We start from the raw sequence: 19,970 nt of genomic DNA on the forward strand, positions 1-19,970 counted from the left end.
CGAGATAGAGTGCTGGGTTGTATCTTTTTAAAAAAATATTTATTTATTTATGTTTGGCTGCGTTGGGTCTTTGTTGCTGCGCGCGGGCATTCTCTAGTTGAGGTGAGCTGGGGCTACTCTTTGTTGCGGTGCACGGGCTTCTCATTGCAGTGGCTTCTGTTGTTGCGGAGCACGGGCTGTGGACGTGCAGGCTTCAGTAGTTGCAGCACGTGCACTCAGTAGTTGTGGCTCACGGGCTCTAGGGCACAGGCTCAGTAGACGGCGCACAGGCTTAGTTGCTCCACGGCATGTGGGATCTTCCCGGACTAGGGATCGAACCCCTGTGCCCTGTATTGGCAGGAGGATTCTTAACCACTGTGCCACCAGGGAAGTCCATATCTTTCTTGATTTCTGCTGATTATTCATTCCCATCTAATTTATTATTAAGTGTTTTTGAGTATATCTCCTGATACTATTTTGAGTACAGATGTTTCTTTCCATCTCTGCTTCTTCTTCCCTAATCCAGGTCCCCGTCACTTCTCACCGTGCTAGTAGAATAGTCTCCTAGCTGGTCTCCAGACTTCTCTGATCTCCTCAGATCCATGTTTCAAGTAGCTGGAGTAGTCTTTTAAAAATATTAATTCATGTTGCTCCTCATTTTGAAATTATTCAATGATTTCCAATTATGTTTGGAATAACTTCTAAAGTATTTAATATGAACTGTAAATAGGATAACCATATGCTCTTATTTGCCCAGCACAGTGCTGGGTTGTGCCTGTTGTCCTACAATGATTAAGACTGTCTCTTTCACTCTCTAAAGCATCCCTGTGTTAAATTATATGGGCACCTTAACAAAAGGTACCTCTCCAGTATTATCTTCATTCCCCCAGTGCTGTCAAACTGCATTCCAGCTGCACCGGTCTTCATTCAGGTTATGACAGACTTTTTCTGCATTAGAAACTTTGTCATGTCATTCTTTCTAATTTTATTTCCTAGGACATTCATAATTCTCTATCATACCTTCCTAATTGTTGAGTACTTGTCTCAGTTTAGTAGTCATACATTTATTTAATGATTGATGTATTTATTGTTTGCCTTTCCCTAGTAGTTAATAAGATCCATAAAGGAAGAAGTGATTCTGTCCCTTACTTCTTGCATAATGCTTGGCTTATATAAGATTCCCAGTTTTTACTGAAAAAATATAATTGTTTGTGAAATTGACCGGATGGCATAAGAAATCAGGTAGATTCAGGGTTTTCTTTCAGTTTAAAATATGTGAACACTCACCTGAAACCTTGTATGCAGTGCCACCTTCAGGACTGAAAACTTTAGGTGTTTTTCTTTATATTCTATTGCTTGAGCAGTGGGTAATGATAATACAGCATTAGAAAGTGTCTTATCTCACTCTGAATTTTTCATATTTAAATAAATTTTCTCCTATTTTTGGCTTCCCCTTCTCTTTTTTTTTTTTTTTTTTTTTTGTGGTACACGGGCCTCTCACTGTTGTGGTCTCTCCCGTTGTGGAGCACAGGCTCGGGACGTGCAGGCTCAGCAGCCATGGCTCACGGGCCCAGCCGCTCCACGGCATGTGGGATCTTCCTGGTCCGGGGCATGAACCCGTGTCCCCTGCATCGGCAGGTGGACTCTCAACGACTGCGCCACCAGGGAAGCCCCCCCTTCTCTTGCTGTCACCCACCCCTGCCCAGATGTATATTTGAAATTGATTTATTTACAAATAACTTCTCTTTCATTCTGTGTGTGTGTACTCAGGCACACACACATACACACACAGTTAAGAAGAGGGAGAGAGCAATGAGAGAGGATCAGTTTTGATATTTTCTCATTTATGAAAGTATCTTCCTAACTAAGTTAAGGGGTCTAGGAGAGTAAACATGTGATATTGGCTAAATTCTCACAAGTACTGAATTCCTAGTCATGAGTGTTTTGTGTCTGAACATTCCCTGCAGGTCTTCAGATGGAACGGAGGAAACTTTGTGTTGCATCAGACACTCCCTGTCCGAGGTGTGCTGAGCATGGCCTCATTCACCAGAGGAGGTGCTATGTTCTTAGCTGTTTCCCAGGCTAATGCCAGGTCAAACTCCCTTTTACTCAGGTGGTCTGGAAATGAGTTTATTAACTTTCAAGAAGTTCCCACCAGTGGAACAACACAAGTTGAAGCCTTGACTTCAGGCGATGATATTTACTTAATTTTTGCCAAAACTGTCTTTCCAGGTAAGATGATTTAGTGTTTGCAATGCATACATAGTTGTTATTGAAATTATCTTCCATTCATTTTATGTTCATATGAAAATGCTCTTGTAACAATTTTTTAGCTAATCCATAGTATGTTTCTTGATGGATCTAAGTATTGATTGTCAGCTAACAGATGGATTTTGGGAAAAAAAGGAAAACATTTCAAGTGTTATGTCCATAACCTGTGGGTGTTCTAAACCACTACTTTAAAGATATTAAAATAAAATTGGGGATGGGTGTGTAAAGTAGAAAGAATTATGAAGATTTTACACCCAAGGTACAAGCAGGTAACTTTTTATATGGCTATACTTGGGATGCCATGGATAATCTGCAGTGGTAATAAATAGTGCCAAGCAACTTTTGATAAGACCATTTAAAAATGTTCTCTGAATACAAATATGCTTTTTTCTGCTTAGTAGGACTTTCATAGGTAAAATTTCAACATTCCTGAAAAATAAAACATTTGTTACTATTCTTTTTTTTTTATATCAGATCATGATTAATGGCTAAACCATGTATCAATATATACTTCATGTGGTAAATGCAAGAAGACTTTTAAAGGGTTTCCTGCTAAATTGTATTTTTGTTTAATTGAATGAATTCTGAAAAATGTCCTAAATTTGTTTCTTTAATTAAGTTTAATATTTTTATTATAGTTTTATTGTGTAATTTTGTCATTTTTTTCTGTAACTTTTGCCTTCAGAGTTTCCTTTTATTCTGTTATTGTAGGAGATCAGAATTCAATTGAAATTTTCATCTGGGAGGGAGGACAGTCTTCTTTCAGATATTTTCAATCCCTGGATTTTGCTACTGTTAATAAGATCCACTCCTTCACACCAGCCTCAGGAATAGGTAAGGGCATTTAAAAAATTTTTTTTATTTATTTATTTTTGGTTGCATTGGGTCTTTGTTGCTGTGAATGGGCTTTCTCTAGTTGTGGCGAGTGGGGGCTACTCTTCATTGCGATGTGTAGGCTTCTCATTGCGGTGGCTTCTCTTGTTGTGGGGCACAGGCTCTAGGCATGCGGGCTTCAGTAGTTGTGGCTCGTCGGCTCTAGAGAGCAGGCTCGGTAGTTGTGGCGCACGGGCTTAGTGGCTCTGCGGCACGTGGGATCTTCCTGGACCAGGGCTCGACCCCGTGTTCCCTGCATTGGCAGGCGGATTCTTAACCACTGCACCACCAGGGAAGCCCCTATACGTTTTAATTTTAAAAACAAAACCTTTTGTAAGAAGGGTTTTCATTGCTTTTTTGTTTTTGCAGATCTCTTTAATGTCTCTCATGTTTGCATCTGTAATTCAGCCTTTTTCAATAACATCAGTCATCTGGCCTCGGGAAGATCCCACTGTGCACTCATGAGAGAATGAGAGTGAAGTAGACAAACAGCATCTTAGTATTATTAGGGAAACAGTTTTGACCTCACAGAACCTCTTGGAGGGTCTCAAGGACTCTTAAAGGTCCTGGGACTCACTCTGAGCATTACTGAGGTAGAGAAATCCTTGAAGGCATTTCAAAGGCTGGTGATGATCCAAGGAGAGTGTTTTTCAACTCCACCTAGCTTCAGTGTGTAGAACATGCTGGGTGCAGTTTGCAGCTGTCCGGGCAAGAGTAATGGAGAAGGCTTTGTGTGTGGTTAGAGGTGAGGGACTGAAATCAGGAGGACATTAGTAAGAGGACATGTTGATGCATGGGAGTAGTTCAATTCACAAAAGTTAAAAATCTACAGAGGAAATGCTGTTGAGAAGAGTAGAGGATTTCGCACAAATACAGGAATCTATTCTTGGGTTTTTCTCTTAGGTGCCGCACTGCTGCTTTCTCTATCAGGTGTTATAAACTTTAGGCACTGTCACCTTCAGTCATCTCAACTGCTGACCAGGGCTCAGAGGTTATTTACCTCATTTTTCATAGTAGATTGTTTATCTCATCGTACTTTGCTTCCATGTGTCCTACTCCCCCCTCCTTAGCCCTGCATCCTCACAGATGTCCATGCCACGTGCTCCCCTCGCTCTGGACTCTTACATCATTTTCCAGCCTCCACCCCAGGTTTACTCTTGCTGACAGTCCTGTGTCTGTCTCTCCTCTGCTCAGGCCATATAAATCTGTGATGTTACCCTGTGATTTTCAACTCTGTGACTTTCTCTTATCATTCACTCAACAATTGATTTACTGAAAAAATTATGTATCCTTCATCATGTATTTGTTTAGTTTTTGTTTACTTGTTCTTTAATTTTGTGCCTTTATCATTTTTGCTTTCCTTATACCTCAAGTTTTCAAGTGGACTAACTACATCTACTTGAGTCACTTACTATGATTCAAAATAGTTGCTTAATGAATGTTTTTAAGGATGAAGAGTGCTGCCTGAATGGGCCATTAGTTGAAGTTATAGAATTCTCTTTAAAGGCTTAAAAAAATAGAATAGGCACTCTTTCTAAAAGAATTTGTGAAAAATTCTGCCAAAGGCCTGTTCCCTTTATTTCTCTTGTTTCTGTGACTTGAGGATGTAGGAGTATGAAAAGATTATAGGTAATTATTTAGAATGGCTTATTATAGATCCCCTGAAAGCTGAAATTATGCATTAAATAATATTCAAGGACTTTCTTATTTTGAATGTGTCAAATGTTTGATTAAATGTATTAGATTAGAGCCATGACTGTGAAGCTTACGTATTTATTCTGGTTAATGGCTTGACAGAGATTATTGGGTAGTGACTGAATTCTTTAAATGGCAGAGGAGGAATGAATATGGCAGAGACTGCAAAGACATATCAACCTAGCTTCCCCTTCTCCCTTTTCTTCTTCATTATTTAATAGATATTTCTTAGTGCCAGTTACGTACCCAGCACAGTGGTAGACCCCAAGGAAACAAGGGTAAGCAAAATCAGGCATAGTCCTTGCCCTGAAGAAGTTTAACATCTAATAGGGAAGAAGGCCATTATATATAATCACACAAGTACAAACAGATAACTGCTGTGAAAGAATAAAGTACTTGCTTAACACGAAATGGAGAGGAGATGAATGACCTGGTCTGAGGGATGCCCAGAAAGCTTTCTTAAGGAAGAAACATTTAATTGTGGACTATAGGATGAGTAGGAGTTAATGAGGCAAAGGCCTGAGCATGAGGCAGCCTCTAGGCAAAAGGAGCAGCAGGGGTAAAGAGGTCAGAGTGTGGCGAAGGACCAGGAAGAGGCCAGTGTGGCAGTGAGGGGAGAGTGGTCCAGGGTATAACTGAAGATGTAATCAGATAGGCCAGATAGGGACTTAAAGGGCTATTGTCTTTATCCTGTAAGTATTAGGGTGCCTTTTATGAGAACATAATGAGGAGATGGAAAATAGAAGGGTTCAGAGAGAGAAAGAGAGAGGGAGACAGACACAGAGACAGATATTGTGTGTGAGAGTGAGTGAGTGTTTGTGTATGTGTGTGTGTGTGTGTGTGTGTGTGTGTGTGTGTGTGTGTTTTAAAAATGGAATGTAGGGCTTCCCTGGTGGCGCAGTGGTTGAGAGTCTGCCTGCCGATGCAGGGGACACGGGTTTGTGCCCCAGTCCAGGAAGATCCCACATGCCACGGAGTGGCTGGGCCCGTGAGCCATGACCGCTGAGCCTGCGCGTCCGGAGCCTGTGCTCCGCAACGGGAGAGGCCACAAGAGTGAGAGGCCCGCGTACCACAAAGAAAAAAGAAAAAAAAAAAGGAATGTTGACTGCCAATAGGAGAAAAGCTTAGAGGCTGGTAAGAGAAAATGTCTGTAGACAAGCTGGAGGCTGTTAGCACAATTCAGGCTGAAGATCTTGAATGCTGGAGTTTGGAAAGTGGTAGGTGATACAGGTGCAAAATCAGAGAAGTAGATTAATTCAGAAGCTGACTCTCAAGTAAAATCCTGGGAGTTGATGATAGATTGCATATGGGTGTAGGTAAGAGTGAATATCAAGGATGAGCCCTAATTTCTGCAACTAATGGATGAGTGGTAGTCCCTTAACTATTATGGTGATCACGGGGAGGAAACCAGGCTTTTGGGGGCAGAGATAATGAGTTTTGTTGGGATAATTTGAAATGCCTTTGAGTCTTGATATTTAGATACCAATAAGTGTTACTGGTTGGAGCTTAGAAGAGAAGCCTAGACTGCAGCTACACATTTTATATGTACAGAGGATCATTTTACTACAGACAGGTGAAATTGTCTAGAAAGAGACTGTGTAGTATGTATGAGAGAAGGGGGCCTTGAACCAAGTTTTGCTGAATTCCACTTTTTAAAGAGAATATATGATAAAGGAGTCAGGAAAGATGGAAATCTATAGCTAACACATGCTGAATGTTCATTATGTCCAAGGTCCTATTCTAGTCCTTTACTTTATCTCGTTTAATCCTCAAAGCTCCGTATGCTGCTGGAAAAATTCACCCCTCCCTCCCTAGTCCCTGAGCACTCTCAGTTTCATCAAAACGATTACCTTTGGAAATCATGGCCTTTGGAGATTATTTGTATTAATTCATCACTCTCTTCATCCCTGTTTAATCATCCTAAGAAGCAGGCCCCCTGGGGATAAAGAGACAGTCTTCCCCATGTGGTCTATGCATGCTCTAGACCATATGAGCCCTAATTTCCAGACCAGATGCTCAACTCGCACCTCCCCCAACTCCCCTTCTGTAATGCCCTGTGTATTGTATCTCAAACGTTTGTCAGAATCTTCCCTTCATCTCAGTGCTCTGGAGCTCAGCACTCTCCTGAGGACACTGCTTCTCATGCAGCCCTCTCTGGCTGCTCTGTCTCTTACTGGTTCCTTTTATATTCCCAGATCTCTAAATGTTAGGAATGCTTGCTCTTGCATTTAGTCATGGAACTTTTCTTTGTTTACACTCACTTTTTAAATAATATTATCCAGTTTCCTTCCTTTGGGATATTTTTTCTTTTCTTTTCTTTTCTTTTTTTAAATAGTTTTGCTGCATGGAAGAGAATTCTGTAATCAGTACTAGTTAAAAATCCTGTTCCCCAGAGTAGATAGAGATTTAGGGGATTTTTTTCCCCCTTATAAATTCTCTGTCTAATATTATCTTGAACAAATATGAATGTCTGTTTTCTGAGAAAGTACTCTCTGCATACATATATGTAGATTTGAGCCCCTACATGTCCTGCTCTGAATGTTTGATTATCTATTTGCTGCCTTGTCATTCTAATCAGATTGCGAGGAATTGAATAGGGTATATCTCTAAGGGTTAAGATAAATAATCAGTGATGTTCAGAACACTTTAGTTTATGATTTTGGTTAGACTATAGAATCACTTAAACTTGAGAGATGTGTTTTGTCTGAGGAATTTGCTCTTTACTGAATGTATATAACTTTATAAAACTTTATGAAAAATGTTTGATCAGTTTTAAAATGAAAGTTTATTAATAACAATCTTTTTTTGATCTTTATTATGTAATATTTACTAAACTGAAATAGTACTTAAATTAATTACCATAAATAAACATTATGAATAGTTTTTGATATTTAAGAGTAAGGATATGGGATTTTCCATTTCAACCTATTGGCTAAAATTTTAGAAGAGACTCATGGTTTCTGGTTCTACATGTTATTTTAATGCCCAGTAAAACTTATTTGATATCTTCAGATTCCATTGTGTTTTTCCAAGTACTGGAATTTGTACGTTTCTCCATGATTTCCTACTTTTCTTCCCAGTTTTAAGTCTGAAGATTGCTTAATGGTATACAGAGTAGTAAGCCCCCTTCCCCTCCTAATTTCTGCAGATATAAATATATGCCATTGCTTTGAACTATTAAGAGCATGCTTTCCTACTAACATTTCAGAAAGCATTGGCAGAATACTCTAAGATCGTAAATTTGTTAATATCCTTTGGACATCTTTAAGAATTTATCAGATGGAAATAAATAAAATGATGAATGCTGTCTCTAATTAATATTCACAAGTTAAATAGAATACAACAATAAACATCCAATGTAGGGGAATAATTAAATATATTTAAAAAATCAACTCTGTAGATTAGTATCTGTATATTAAAATTATAAATCTGAATGCTGTATAGCAAAATATAAAGCTATGTGTATGTATAAAATGTATACTATAAATATAGCATTAAGCCTTTTAATTAAGATTTTTTTGTTTTTAGACTGTGTCGATTATGAATTCATATGAATGGTGACTGGAAAGGAAAATATAAAAATGAAACATTTAGTGCTGGGATTATGAGTCTTTTTCACTTTAAAAATATCCTACCGTGCTATCCAATAAATAAATATTAAGATGAATACAAAAGAGTTCAAAATTCATTTGGATTTTATCATCCAGTGATTTTTGTTTGTTTGTTTTTTATTAAGTGGATTGTGGGTACACTGTCAGGCTGACTTGTACCTTCCACAGTATTTAAATTATTATTTATATCTAGTTATTTCAGAAACTGAATCATATTTAGTTACTGCAGCAATCAAAATGGAACTTTGAGAGGTGGGAGGGTTTTGCTGTGGGGAGCTGGTGAGGTGACATTCACTTTTCATTCTCGCTGCCTTTTCTTTCCTTCCTCTAGTCCACATACTTCTTGTTGGCCAAGCTGTGTCTGCTCTTTACTGCTGGAATTCAGAGCTGAATCAATTCTCTTTTATTCTGGAAGCACCATCTGCTCATGATGCAGCCTCTGTTACAGTAAAGTCCCTTAATTCAAGCAAGCATTTAATTGCTCTTGCGGGAGCCATCCACTCACACACATATGAACTGGCCTATGTCTCGAGCCAGTCTGACTTCATTCCTAGGTAGGTTCAACATTTTATGCTGGATGTCTTTGTCTCACCATAATTTTATATGGTACCTAACTTCTGAGTCTTTATCTAGTGATGGAAGAATATACAAAATATAAGAACTATTAATAAGCCAGAAATTTGGTTATTATCCATATTTCTAATATCTATTCTACCAAGTTAATTAGTGATATATGAACATTTTGGATTAAAATTTTACTTATGAAATGTGATTTCTGCAAACTTTTAATAGTAATCAGTATTTTGAGAATTTTATGATTAACCTACCATTTATATGTCTTTAATTTGTTGTAGTTGACTTATTTTGTATGTACTTCTTATGCTAGTTCAGGTGAATTGATATTTGAGCCTGGAGATAAAGAAGCTATTATAGCGGTAAATATCCTTGATGATATAGTTCCAGAGGAAGATGAATACTTCAGAGTTCAGCTTAAAAATCCCAAAGGAGGAGCAGAGATTGGTATTAATGGTTATGTAAAAATAACTATTCTGTCTAATGATGATGCCTATGGAGTGGTTGGATTTGCTCAGGTAAAGATTCCACACTTTGACGTCAAATGATTTATTCATTGTATTTATTTATTAGCTGCTATCAACACTCAGTGAGTCATACTTTGAGTGTCTTAAGCCTCTCTTCTTTTCCTTTCCCTGCTTCATCCCCAACTCTGCATTATAAGGTGAATTCTACTGATGATTGAAATTTACAGACTTGCACCGTGGACCCTTGAGTCAACTTGTCTTAAACTTTTTTTTGGTACTGATTCCTTTTCTAAGATTGAATTTGAAATGTTACCACTTGGCCTTGGTCCAGGAGTTTGGCTCTGCTCTTACCCTTGTTTCCAGAGTGTAATGGTAAAGCAGATTCCAAATACACAATATACACTGTGTCTTGTCACGCACATCACCTACAAATATATTACTGTCCTTTTACGCCTTTGTTACTTCTGTGTATTAAGAGAAAGAGAGAGAAAGATGTTTGTAACTGTATGTGCATTGTACACATGGAGATGCTTTCTCCTGAGGAAAGAGAGCTATCCAGTTATTCCAGTTTGACTTCCATACCCAGACTTCATATTCCTTTACCAATGAGCAAAAGGACAAACCTTCATATTGTGTCATTTAGTCCTATTTGCAAAATGTATCACGATTTCTTAGTTAGAGTTACAGCTGCAGGTATCTTGTGTTTTTCTCTGAAATATTCTGCAAATAAGGAAAACTGAACTGAAACTGACTTAAAACACCTAGGGCGTGTCCACAGAGAAGGTGGGCTTGGGGTTGACTGGATACTCTGCTGTGTCACTGTGGATCAGATTCTTTTCATCTGTCTATTTTGCAACAGCTAACCTTTCGTTTTGTTGTTTGAAAGCTGATGCTATCATTAGGGCTACTGCTTTCTTGTTCATGTCCATTTGCAGAGAGAGAGATGCTTTATGTGGCTCTCTGTGTAAGGAAGAAGTTTCCCAAAAGCCTCTTCTTATGTCTCATTGGCCGGAACTGGGTAACAGGCCCACTTACTCAGTCATTTATTCATTCATGTAGCAGGTATTTAATAAACACCTTCCATGTACCAGATGCTGTTTCAGATACTAGAGATCTGTTAGAAAATAAAACAGTAAAAATCTCCATCCTCCTGGTCCTTAAATTCTAGAGAGGACAAGGGGAGACAGACAATAAGCAAAGACAAAAGAAACATCTGTACCATAGCTGATGTTAATAAGTGCCATGGAGAAACATTAGACAGGGAAGGCAGATGGTGAGTGAGGGAGGAGGTGGAGGTTGTGTGCTGGGATATCAAAAAAATCAGGGAGGGCTGCGCTGAGCAAGTGACATAGGGCAAAGGCCTGGAGGAGATGAGGGAGGGAGTTTTGTGCATATCTCAGGGGAGAACATTCAAAGCAGGGGCACCCATCAGCAAGGGCAGAGGCCCGGACGTGAAGCCTTGCTCCTCCGGTGCAGTGAGAAGGCCACTGTGGCTGAAGCCAGTTACTAGGGGAGATGAAGGGCCAGGGCCCCGTGTCGGGGTCCCCACCAGCACCCACAGTTGTGACGACTTGCTAGGAGGACTCACAGGATCAGCATTTAGTCTTTCTCATGTCTCTGATTTATTGGAGTGAAAGGTTACAAAGCAAAATCAGCCAAGGGAAAAGGCTCATGGGTGAACTCCAGAGGAAACCAGGTGCCTTCTCTCCCAGTGGAGTCACACAGGACACACTTAACTTACCCCAGCGTCAAGTTGAGTCGCGATAACGCATGTGAGTGTTTCTGACCAGGGAAGCTTATTAGAGACTCAGCACTCAAGGTTTTAACTGGGGGCTGATCACATAGGCACCCTGTACCTGGCATAGAACAAAATTCCAGAGTCCCAGAAGGAAACAGACTGTTCAGTATCAACCACATTGTGTGTACAAACAGTTCAGGCACAAGAAGCTGGTTATCAGTTCTGTGGATGGTGAGAACCCTCCCGATATTCCACATTCCCAGACATCAGCCAAGAAGGAACCCTATAGGCCTTTTGAAGGATAGCGGTCAGGCCTGCTACCTTAACTCCTTCCCTGCACGAGCCCCTTAGTGTTTTCATGAATTTGGCCTCTGAGGGAAACTGGGAGCTTTTGGAGGATTGGGGTAAAAGAGAAATTTGATCCAACTTGCACTTTTAAAGGACATTCTCTTCATAGAATTGAGACTAGATGGTAAGTGGGCAAGGACAGAAATAGACTAGGAGGCTATTGCAGTAATTCAGCAGCAAATGATAGAGCTATGGGGAGTAGGAATGTGCCTTTCACCAAGACACAACCACTGTAAGAGGAGCAGTTTGGGGGATAAGATTGGACATACTAATACCCTGAGTCAATTCCTTGCAAGGATCGTAGGGTCACCCTGTTATCCGCTCTGTCCCATCTCTGGAGCCAAAGGCAGGTCAGCTTCCTCTGAGGCACCTCTGCCCAATAGAAATATATATGAGCCCCTGGGTAATTCTGAGTTTTCTAGAAGCCCCATTAAAAAAGTAAAAAGAAACAGGTGAAGTCAGTTTTCATGTTATATTTCATTTAACCCAATATATTTGAAATATTATTGTTTCAACATGTAATCAATGTAACATTACTTATGAAATATTTCACATCCTTTTTTTTCCCGTATTTTGTCTTCAAATCCAATATGCATTTTTACAGTTAAAGACTAGTCACATTTCAAGTGCTCAGTAGCCACATGTGGCCAGGAGCTGCTGTGTACGACAGAGTAGCTCTAAGATGTGAGCTGCGCGGGTAGGGTTAGAAAGAAAGAAGACAACTTCTTTCCCCACCAGGTAGTCACATGACTTGTTTCCTCACTTTGTTTCCTCTCTGCTGAAATGCCATCTTACAGAAAGGCCTTTTCTTGCTGAACATTGTGACTCCCACCATCATTCTTTATTACACCTTAATCTTCCTTATGGCACTTACAATGGCCTGATTTGTCTATTGCCAGTTTCTTTTTACTAGAATTAAAGAGTATGAGAGTTGGCATACTGCTTTCCTCGCAGCCTTCCCTGAACTAGGCAAGTGCCTGGCACTCTGTAGTTGCTTCCTGTGAGCCTGTCATTATGCAGGGGAAGAGACAGAAGACTCACGGGGCCTTCTCAGGATCTCATACAACTATGGAGGGCAGAGCTGGGGCTCCTGGGGCAGAACCCAAATGCTCTGCAGCTCAGCTTCATCTTCTTACCGGAAGCTGTGCTGCAGATGGGGAGTACATTCTGTTCCTCAACTATTTAAGCATAGATCGCGCTTTTTGAAGCCTGTTTCACAGTTGTTCTAGAGACACGAAGTCACCGTGGTCTGATCCTTGTCAATAGATAGTATCCTAGGTTTCTTCAATCTGTTCAGGAAAATTCCTCAATACAGGCCTCTCGTGTCTGGACAGCCTGGTTCCAAGATGAGACTTAGTAGATGTTGAGAATTTCTTGAATATCTTCTGGCTGTATTCATCCTCATTTTACTAATCCTTGTTAACAGATGGCATTAAGCCCGAGAGAGGCTTCTCTTTTTAAAAAGCATTTTCTTTCTTTCTTTTTTTAAAGGCATTGTCTTTTGTGAACAAATTTTATGCATATTTTTAAATCAAAGCATTTTTTGTAGAATGTGTGATCGCCTTGAGCAACATTGTACTACTGTGTAACATCTGTAACTGTGTTAAAACGCTGTGTAAAACGCTATAGGATTGGATATCTACTCAAGTTAGCATTCTAACTGGAAGCTTACATAAGCTTAAATGAAATTTCTTAATTTTATTTAAGAAATTAATGGGGGAGTCTTTTTTTAAATTAAGTAAAAGTAAGTAAAAAAGACGAGAACAATCTTACTGGAAAGATTTAAAAAAATCTTTATACTCTGTGTTCTTGCTGTATTGCCTATGGAGAAACAAAGGTTATTGTAAGAAGAGATTTTTTGGAGTATTAATTTTGAGGAAGCGTTCATTAAATGGCTGGCAGGAGAAGTCACAGGCCTTGGGCAAAGAATGTTATAGTCACACAGAGGCAGAAATCAGTTTGGAACAAAGGAAAGAGGCTCAGAAGTATAGGTGAGAAGAAGAAGAGAGTAAGGGATTCTAACATGAGGGAAAAGGATCATTCTGGCAGGAAAAACAGTTGTAAAGACCATGAGCTAAGAATGAAACATCATCCATGGAAACATCACAGCCTATAGAAACATTTCAGAGGATATGAATTTAAGGATAAGAGACTTTTGTAAATGATCAGAAAGAGCTCACTGCTTCTCATGATGTCATTACATTTGGATGGGTCCTTGGGGACCACATAGACCAAACACTGATTTTACAAACAGGAAACAAAGACCTAGAGGGATTGCCAGAGCTTAACATAGGGGAGGAAGAAGATTTCTCTGTTCTCCTGACTCTCTCTATGACACTTCTGTTGCATAAGCTATTTACATGCTATGTATACTCTTTTTAAAAATGTGTATGCTTTCTGAGTATAAAAATAATATGTTTATTGAAGAAAATTTGAAAAATATAGAACCTGGAAAAAAATCCTATAAAAATTAACCTTTTCATTTACTTTAACTCAGTCTTTTACTTATTCAGACATGCATGTTTTAAAGTAAAAATCATGGTCATCCTATACTACTGTTTTTTAAATATTGTTTTTTACATAATATGTCATGTTGCTTCGTACTGTGAAGTTTGAAAATGCATAATAGCATGACCTAAAAGTCTGCTTAGATGATTTCAAATAACCCCTTATGACTTCCTGTGTGTTTTTCAGAATTCATTATATAAACAGGTGGAGGAAATGGAGCAAGATAGCCTAGTAACCTTGAACGTTGAACGCTTAAAAGGAACATATGGTCGTATAACTGTAGCGTGGGAAGCTGACAGAAGTATTAGTGATATATTTCCTACCTCAGGAGTGGTATGTAATTTACAAAATTATAGGAGAGTCACTTTTAAATTATGGTTACTATTGATGCATGGGACCAAACCCTGTCTTGTGGGTGAAGTGTTTGAGTTTGACCATGTCAGCGTTGGATTCCTCCTAATCACCATAGAGAGGGATACAAGTTAAGGTTAGTTTTATTGTTGTGATTCTTCTTTTTTCCCTATAATACCAAAATTATCTGTAAAAACATCATCCCTTTTGAGATTCAATACACTGGTTGGCCAAATTATGGATGTATTACACTGTCAGAAAGATAAAACTAATCCAGCTGGGGCTGGAAATGTGGTTTCGAGATTTGGGCAGAATAGAAGCAGTAAATCGGGAACATATCCAGTGAAATAACAGGAGGTATGGAAAAGTAGACCAGAGTTGCTGAGTGATGTAGGTTGAGTTTCCTATAAATGGACTCTGAGATTGAGAGTTGTGGGCCAAAAGTTCATTGGGAAGAGCATGTATAAGGAAGTGAGGAAGGCAGTCATGAGCAGAGGGAGAAGTTGATCCACAGACAGTTGTCCCTGAAGTTGAGTTGATGAGGGAGTTTTGGAGCTGAGCTTGTCCTTTGGAGTTGTTTCCGGTTGGGGCGAGGGGATATAATGTTGCATCCTGTTTTAGCTGTCCTTGACCTCTGGTCACCTTTTGGTTGAGGCATAATGTGGGGTGAAGAATATTATGGCAAATTTTATTGCAGTGAATATTTACTTTATTCAAGCTACCAAAACTGTAAGTTGTATCTCTCAGGTTCTGTGTGTTCTGAATTATAATATGCTTCCCCAATTAATATTTCTTATATAAGCATGATTAAAATTATTTCTAATTTAAATACACAATAGTATCTTAGGTATGGACTGTATTTTTTAAAAATTTATGTATTTATTTTATTTTATTTAGTTTTGGCTGTGTTGGGTCTTTGTTGCTGTGCATGGGCTTTCTCTAGTTGTGGCGAGCAGGGGCTACTCTTCGTTGCAGTGTGCGGGCTTCTCATTGTGGTGGCTCCTCTTGTTGCAGAGCATGGGCTGTAGGTGCGTGGGCTTCAGTAGTTGTGGCTCACAGGCTCAGTAGTTGTGGCTCACGGGCTCTAGAGCGCAGGCTCAGTTGCTCCGCGGCATGTGGGATCTTCCCAGACCAGGGCTCGAACCGTGTCCCCTGCATTGGCAGGCAGATTCTTAACCACTGCGCCACCAGGGAAGCCCTGGAGTGTATTTTGGAAGAGAATTATCTTATCCAAAGGTCAGTAAGTTCTGTAAAGGGCCAGATAGTAAATATTTTAGACATTGAGGGCTATATGTTCTCTTTCCCAGCTATCAGCTTTGCCTTTGTAGCACAAGGGCAGCAATAGACAGTATGTTATCAAATGACCTTTTCTGTTTCTGTTTTCCAATAAAGCTTAATTTATAAAAAATGGATTTGACCAAAGGGCAGTAGTTTTTTGACTCTTGATTTTATTAATAAAGCTCTTGAGTTTATATTCTGAAGTGCCTTCTCTAGGTAGAGAGAGAGATGAGTCTCAGCAAAATAGACCTGTAATGCTAGTTTGAATTGTTGTAAATAGTATGTATCCCTATTACTAAAGTCTGAAATGGGGAAAAAAGGGAAATGACATTCAAGAAGCAGACAGAAGCCCTATCAGAAAGGACTTCAGATGCTTTTAGCAAATTTAGGTTTGACTCTTCAGACAATGGAGACCCAGGAGGAGAGAGAGACTCTGATTTGTATCTCAGCCTATCTTTCTCTGTCTATTTCTATTTTGATTGATTCATTGTTAAATAATACATCTATTCAGGGTTTAGGTGAGGGAAGTGGAAGTAGCACTCCTAGCAAAAGTTTTGTAGAGAAAAATGTTTAAACTATATGCCACCTTCTTTTATGTTTTTAGATTTTTATATATGGTATCCAGGACTTAAATTTCCAGAAAGAGTATGTACTCAATATTTTATTAAGAAGGTATGTTTCAGGATAGGACAGTTTGGCTACATGTTTTATTAGCTAAGTTTTAGTAGTGGTTTACTTTTTCTTTTTCCTAACAATCTTCTACTTCTCATGTGAAAGGCATTTGATTGATTTGTAGGATCATATTATGTTGCTTAAATATCTCATTATTTAAGATATGGTCGATATTAAAAGATAATCTAAACTTTTGATATTCTTACTGCACAGTGATAAGTAGAATATAAATAAAATCTTCTTTCTTTAAAATTTTAGATTTCATTTTCTGAAGGCCAGGCACTGTCTACAATTACTCTGACTGTTCTTGCTGATGACCTACCAGAGTTGTCAGAGATTGTGATTGTAACACTCATCCGTATTATCACAGAAGGGGTTGAGGACCCATCAAAAGGTGCTACTATTGATCAGAAAAGAAACAAGTCTGTGATAACCACTCTGCCCAATGACTCGCCTTATGGCTCAGTGGGCTGGCATGCTGAGTCTCTCTTCGTCAGAGTAGCAGAGCCTAAAGGTAAATCTTGTTAAATATTTTTCAGGTTCTAGTAAGTTTTATTGGATGACTTAATTCTAATATTTACTAGGGATGTAATTTTCTTTTTACATGATATTTTTCAGTTTGACAGGACATACTCAATCCTTTTTTACTTTTTGTTCGTTTTTATTAAATTTTCTGATCATGTCATTACACAGTGATATGGCTATATGAAATACTTGTACTTTTACTCTTTTTTTTTTTTTAACATCTTTATTGGGGTATAATTGCTTTACAATGGTGTGTTAGTTTCTGCTTTATAACAGAGTGAGTCAGTTATACATATATATATGTTCCCATATCTCTTCCCTCTTTGTCTCCCTCCCTCCCACCCTCCAAAATGAGCATCTTCTGATGCTCATTTTGAATGGGAAAAAAAGCCCCTTCAATTTTGGTGAATTATGTTAGTAAAATGTTCTCATTACTTTCTGGTTTAACTTCGTTTCATTTTAATGTCTTAGAACAATTTCCTGGGCTCTGCCTCTGCTCTCTCTCTCTTCAGTAGTCCCCAACACTCATTACTGATGCTAAATGAAACAGGAAGAGGCAATGACACTGTGATAGCAGCATATTTTCAGTTCCTGTGTCTCCTATACACTGTACTTTCTAATTTTCCTACACTTGGGTTCTGAATGATCTAATTCAAAACCATAATTTTTATTCTTACTTGGAGCTTCTGTTATGAATACTTAACTTCCATAACCCTAAAAGGTGAGCAGGACAGGCCAACTGAGGGTAAAAAATCAGTATGGCACATTAATGTTACTTCCTTAAGCCTAAGAAATTAAAATGATCTTTCTCCTCCTCGGGAGCTAATCAAATCACCTAATACTAAAGTGCCCACTAAGCAGACTTTTTCAAGATAAAAAATTCTCCAAAATCCATAGAACTGACTTTCTTTTGGGAAAAAAAAAAAAAAAAAAATGTTGTTCTCTCTCAAAGTCCACTATCTGCAGTTTTGTGACATTCCCCCCAAACGCAGAAGGGCAAACAACTTGCAAAAGGAAATCTGCTTTTCCTTCTAACCACAGTAAGGTGATTTGGTTCCCAACAGTAACTGCCTGTTTCTAAGATATATGCCTATCATGTCATAGTTTAGGCTCTTTGACTATCCTGTGAAAGTTTCTTACGTTTCTCCATTTATTCTTGCTTCATATGATATTTATGCCCTTATGACCCCCAGTAAAGAGGAAACATGAAACAGCCAAAATCTCTTATAATCAGATAAGGTAACAACTCCTTTCAAGAAGCTCCATATCATAAAACATTCTCATTGTCTAGTGTGTTCAATTACAAATGTGTCTTACTTTAGAATGTAAAGAATGCCAGTGTATGTGTGATACTGTAAAATAATTTTTCCACTTCCTATTGTGTATCAGATTATAATAAAAGTAACTTTTAATTTAGCTGTATGTATTTTAAGATATTATTCACTTATTTTGATTCAGGGGATTTCTTCTGAAAAATGTTTCCCACTTTGATATTATCATTGAGATCCGTTCTCTCACAGAACATAATGTCTTACTGCATTGTAATGGGATAAAAATGAAGGAAGAACAAAACGTCTTATAATCTGGACCAAATATTTCATATGTTTATTACTTACGAGAATAAATATCAAAACCTCAATTTTTGAGTCTTCTACTAAAACCATCTTGAAAATATAACCAGGGTCACAACTTTTTATTCTTAAAATTATTCTGGGCTGTCCTGCCTGTTGTACCCATGCAATGGGACTACAAATGGGGTTTAAAAAAGATCAGAAACTCAAAATAATTGCTTGGCAAATAAAAAACAAAATTTCTCATTAAGAGTCTTAGAAGTATTTGAAAGAGGAAGAAATATGCAATATCCTATAGAGGTGATAAAACCATCAGGCTACAAATTTATTGAAGAACTACTAAGTTATTATCACTTCCAACATTTCTGCTTTATTGTCATTAATATATACCATTCCCTCATTACCTGTAAACATCGGTCTGTTGTTGAATTTTAGTCTCTTGTAAGATAGTAAGATAGTATATAATAATAACAACTTATTCTCAGTTAAGGCAACAGAAGACTGACTTCAAGAAATAAGTATGAATCAATTTTATGAAAGTAGTTCCAAATCTTCAAATTAATGTTAGTGCAGGATATGTGTTGCATGGAATTATGGTATCAATTGTACTGGAATTGTTGCATAAAATTTATACAAACATAGCCTTAAGGAAAATGTAAACATTCTTAATACTTGACTCTTCATGATTAAAGCTTATTTCCCTCTTTGGTCTTATTACTGGTAACTATATTCTTGAAATCAAAGTTCCATTTAAATTGAACTCCCTTATGTTCTTGGAAAAACTCTCTACCTGCCCCACCTTTTGCCTATGCTGTGTTTTCTACCCAGAAAACTTTCTTTCATTCCCACCAACTATTTAGTTCCTACTTAACCTGGTTATTTCGGGATCAGTGTCTCATCTTCCAAATCCAGGTCAGTTGCCATTCCCGCTGCACCCTCTGGTGGTCATTTCCATATCCACCTAAGTTGACTAAGCCAATTCTGGTCAATTCATACTCTTTACACTAGTGAGTTTCAGAAAAAGGCATGTGATCCAATTCTAGACAGTAGAGCCAAAAGCAAATTCTGATGAAAGACTTCTAATACAGGGTTCCTCATTCACAAAATAGAGACACAGGAAAACATAGTGGCTCTTCTGTTTCAAAACACATTTTTATTATTGTGGTTACTGCTGTGGTCTTTGTTGATGTTAATTTTTTATATGATTCCTGGGACTATTCTTTCTATATTTTTAACAGCTGAAAGTTGAAATCAACCAAAGATGGAAGAATGAAGACCTGAGAAGAAATCAAGTATCTGTCCACATTGTTCTGCCAATGAATTTGCCAATGTTGAGGTCGATGTTAGCAGTCATTTAGCATTTCTCTTGCCCATCTTATATGTTTGCAGAATCTTCTACCTTTTGAAGAAGAGACTGAAACTCACTACCAAATCTGAAAAAGCCTCATATTCTCTTCTCTAGCCTTCCTTGTGTTGAGAGACATTTTTCTATGGATTTTTTGCATTCCTG

The 19,970-nt window shown here is 38.3% G+C and overlaps 1 protein-coding gene across 1 annotated transcript in view; it reads left to right on the plus strand.

The window, feature by feature from the left end:
* Positions 1 to 19,970, plus strand: part of ADGRV1 (adhesion G protein-coupled receptor V1) — a gene marked incomplete at its 3' end in the record, with an annotated part of 235,235 nt that overhangs the window by 145,859 nt on the left and 69,406 nt on the right. Inside the window, exons 50-55 of the mRNA XM_007467398.1 lie at positions 1,947 to 2,211; positions 2,962 to 3,084; positions 8,761 to 8,983; positions 9,316 to 9,520; positions 14,250 to 14,396; positions 16,623 to 16,878. Of these exons, the coding sequence (XP_007467460.1) occupies positions 1,947 to 2,211; positions 2,962 to 3,084; positions 8,761 to 8,983; positions 9,316 to 9,520; positions 14,250 to 14,396; positions 16,623 to 16,878 (1,219 nt within the window). The remainder of the gene's footprint in view (positions 1 to 1,946; positions 2,212 to 2,961; positions 3,085 to 8,760; positions 8,984 to 9,315; positions 9,521 to 14,249; positions 14,397 to 16,622; positions 16,879 to 19,970) is intronic.

Source organism: Lipotes vexillifer, unplaced genomic scaffold, assembly GCF_000442215.2.
Source record: "Lipotes vexillifer unplaced genomic scaffold, Lipotes_vexillifer_v1.1 scaffold1111, whole genome shotgun sequence".
NCBI lineage: Eukaryota > Metazoa > Chordata > Mammalia > Artiodactyla > Lipotidae > Lipotes > Lipotes vexillifer.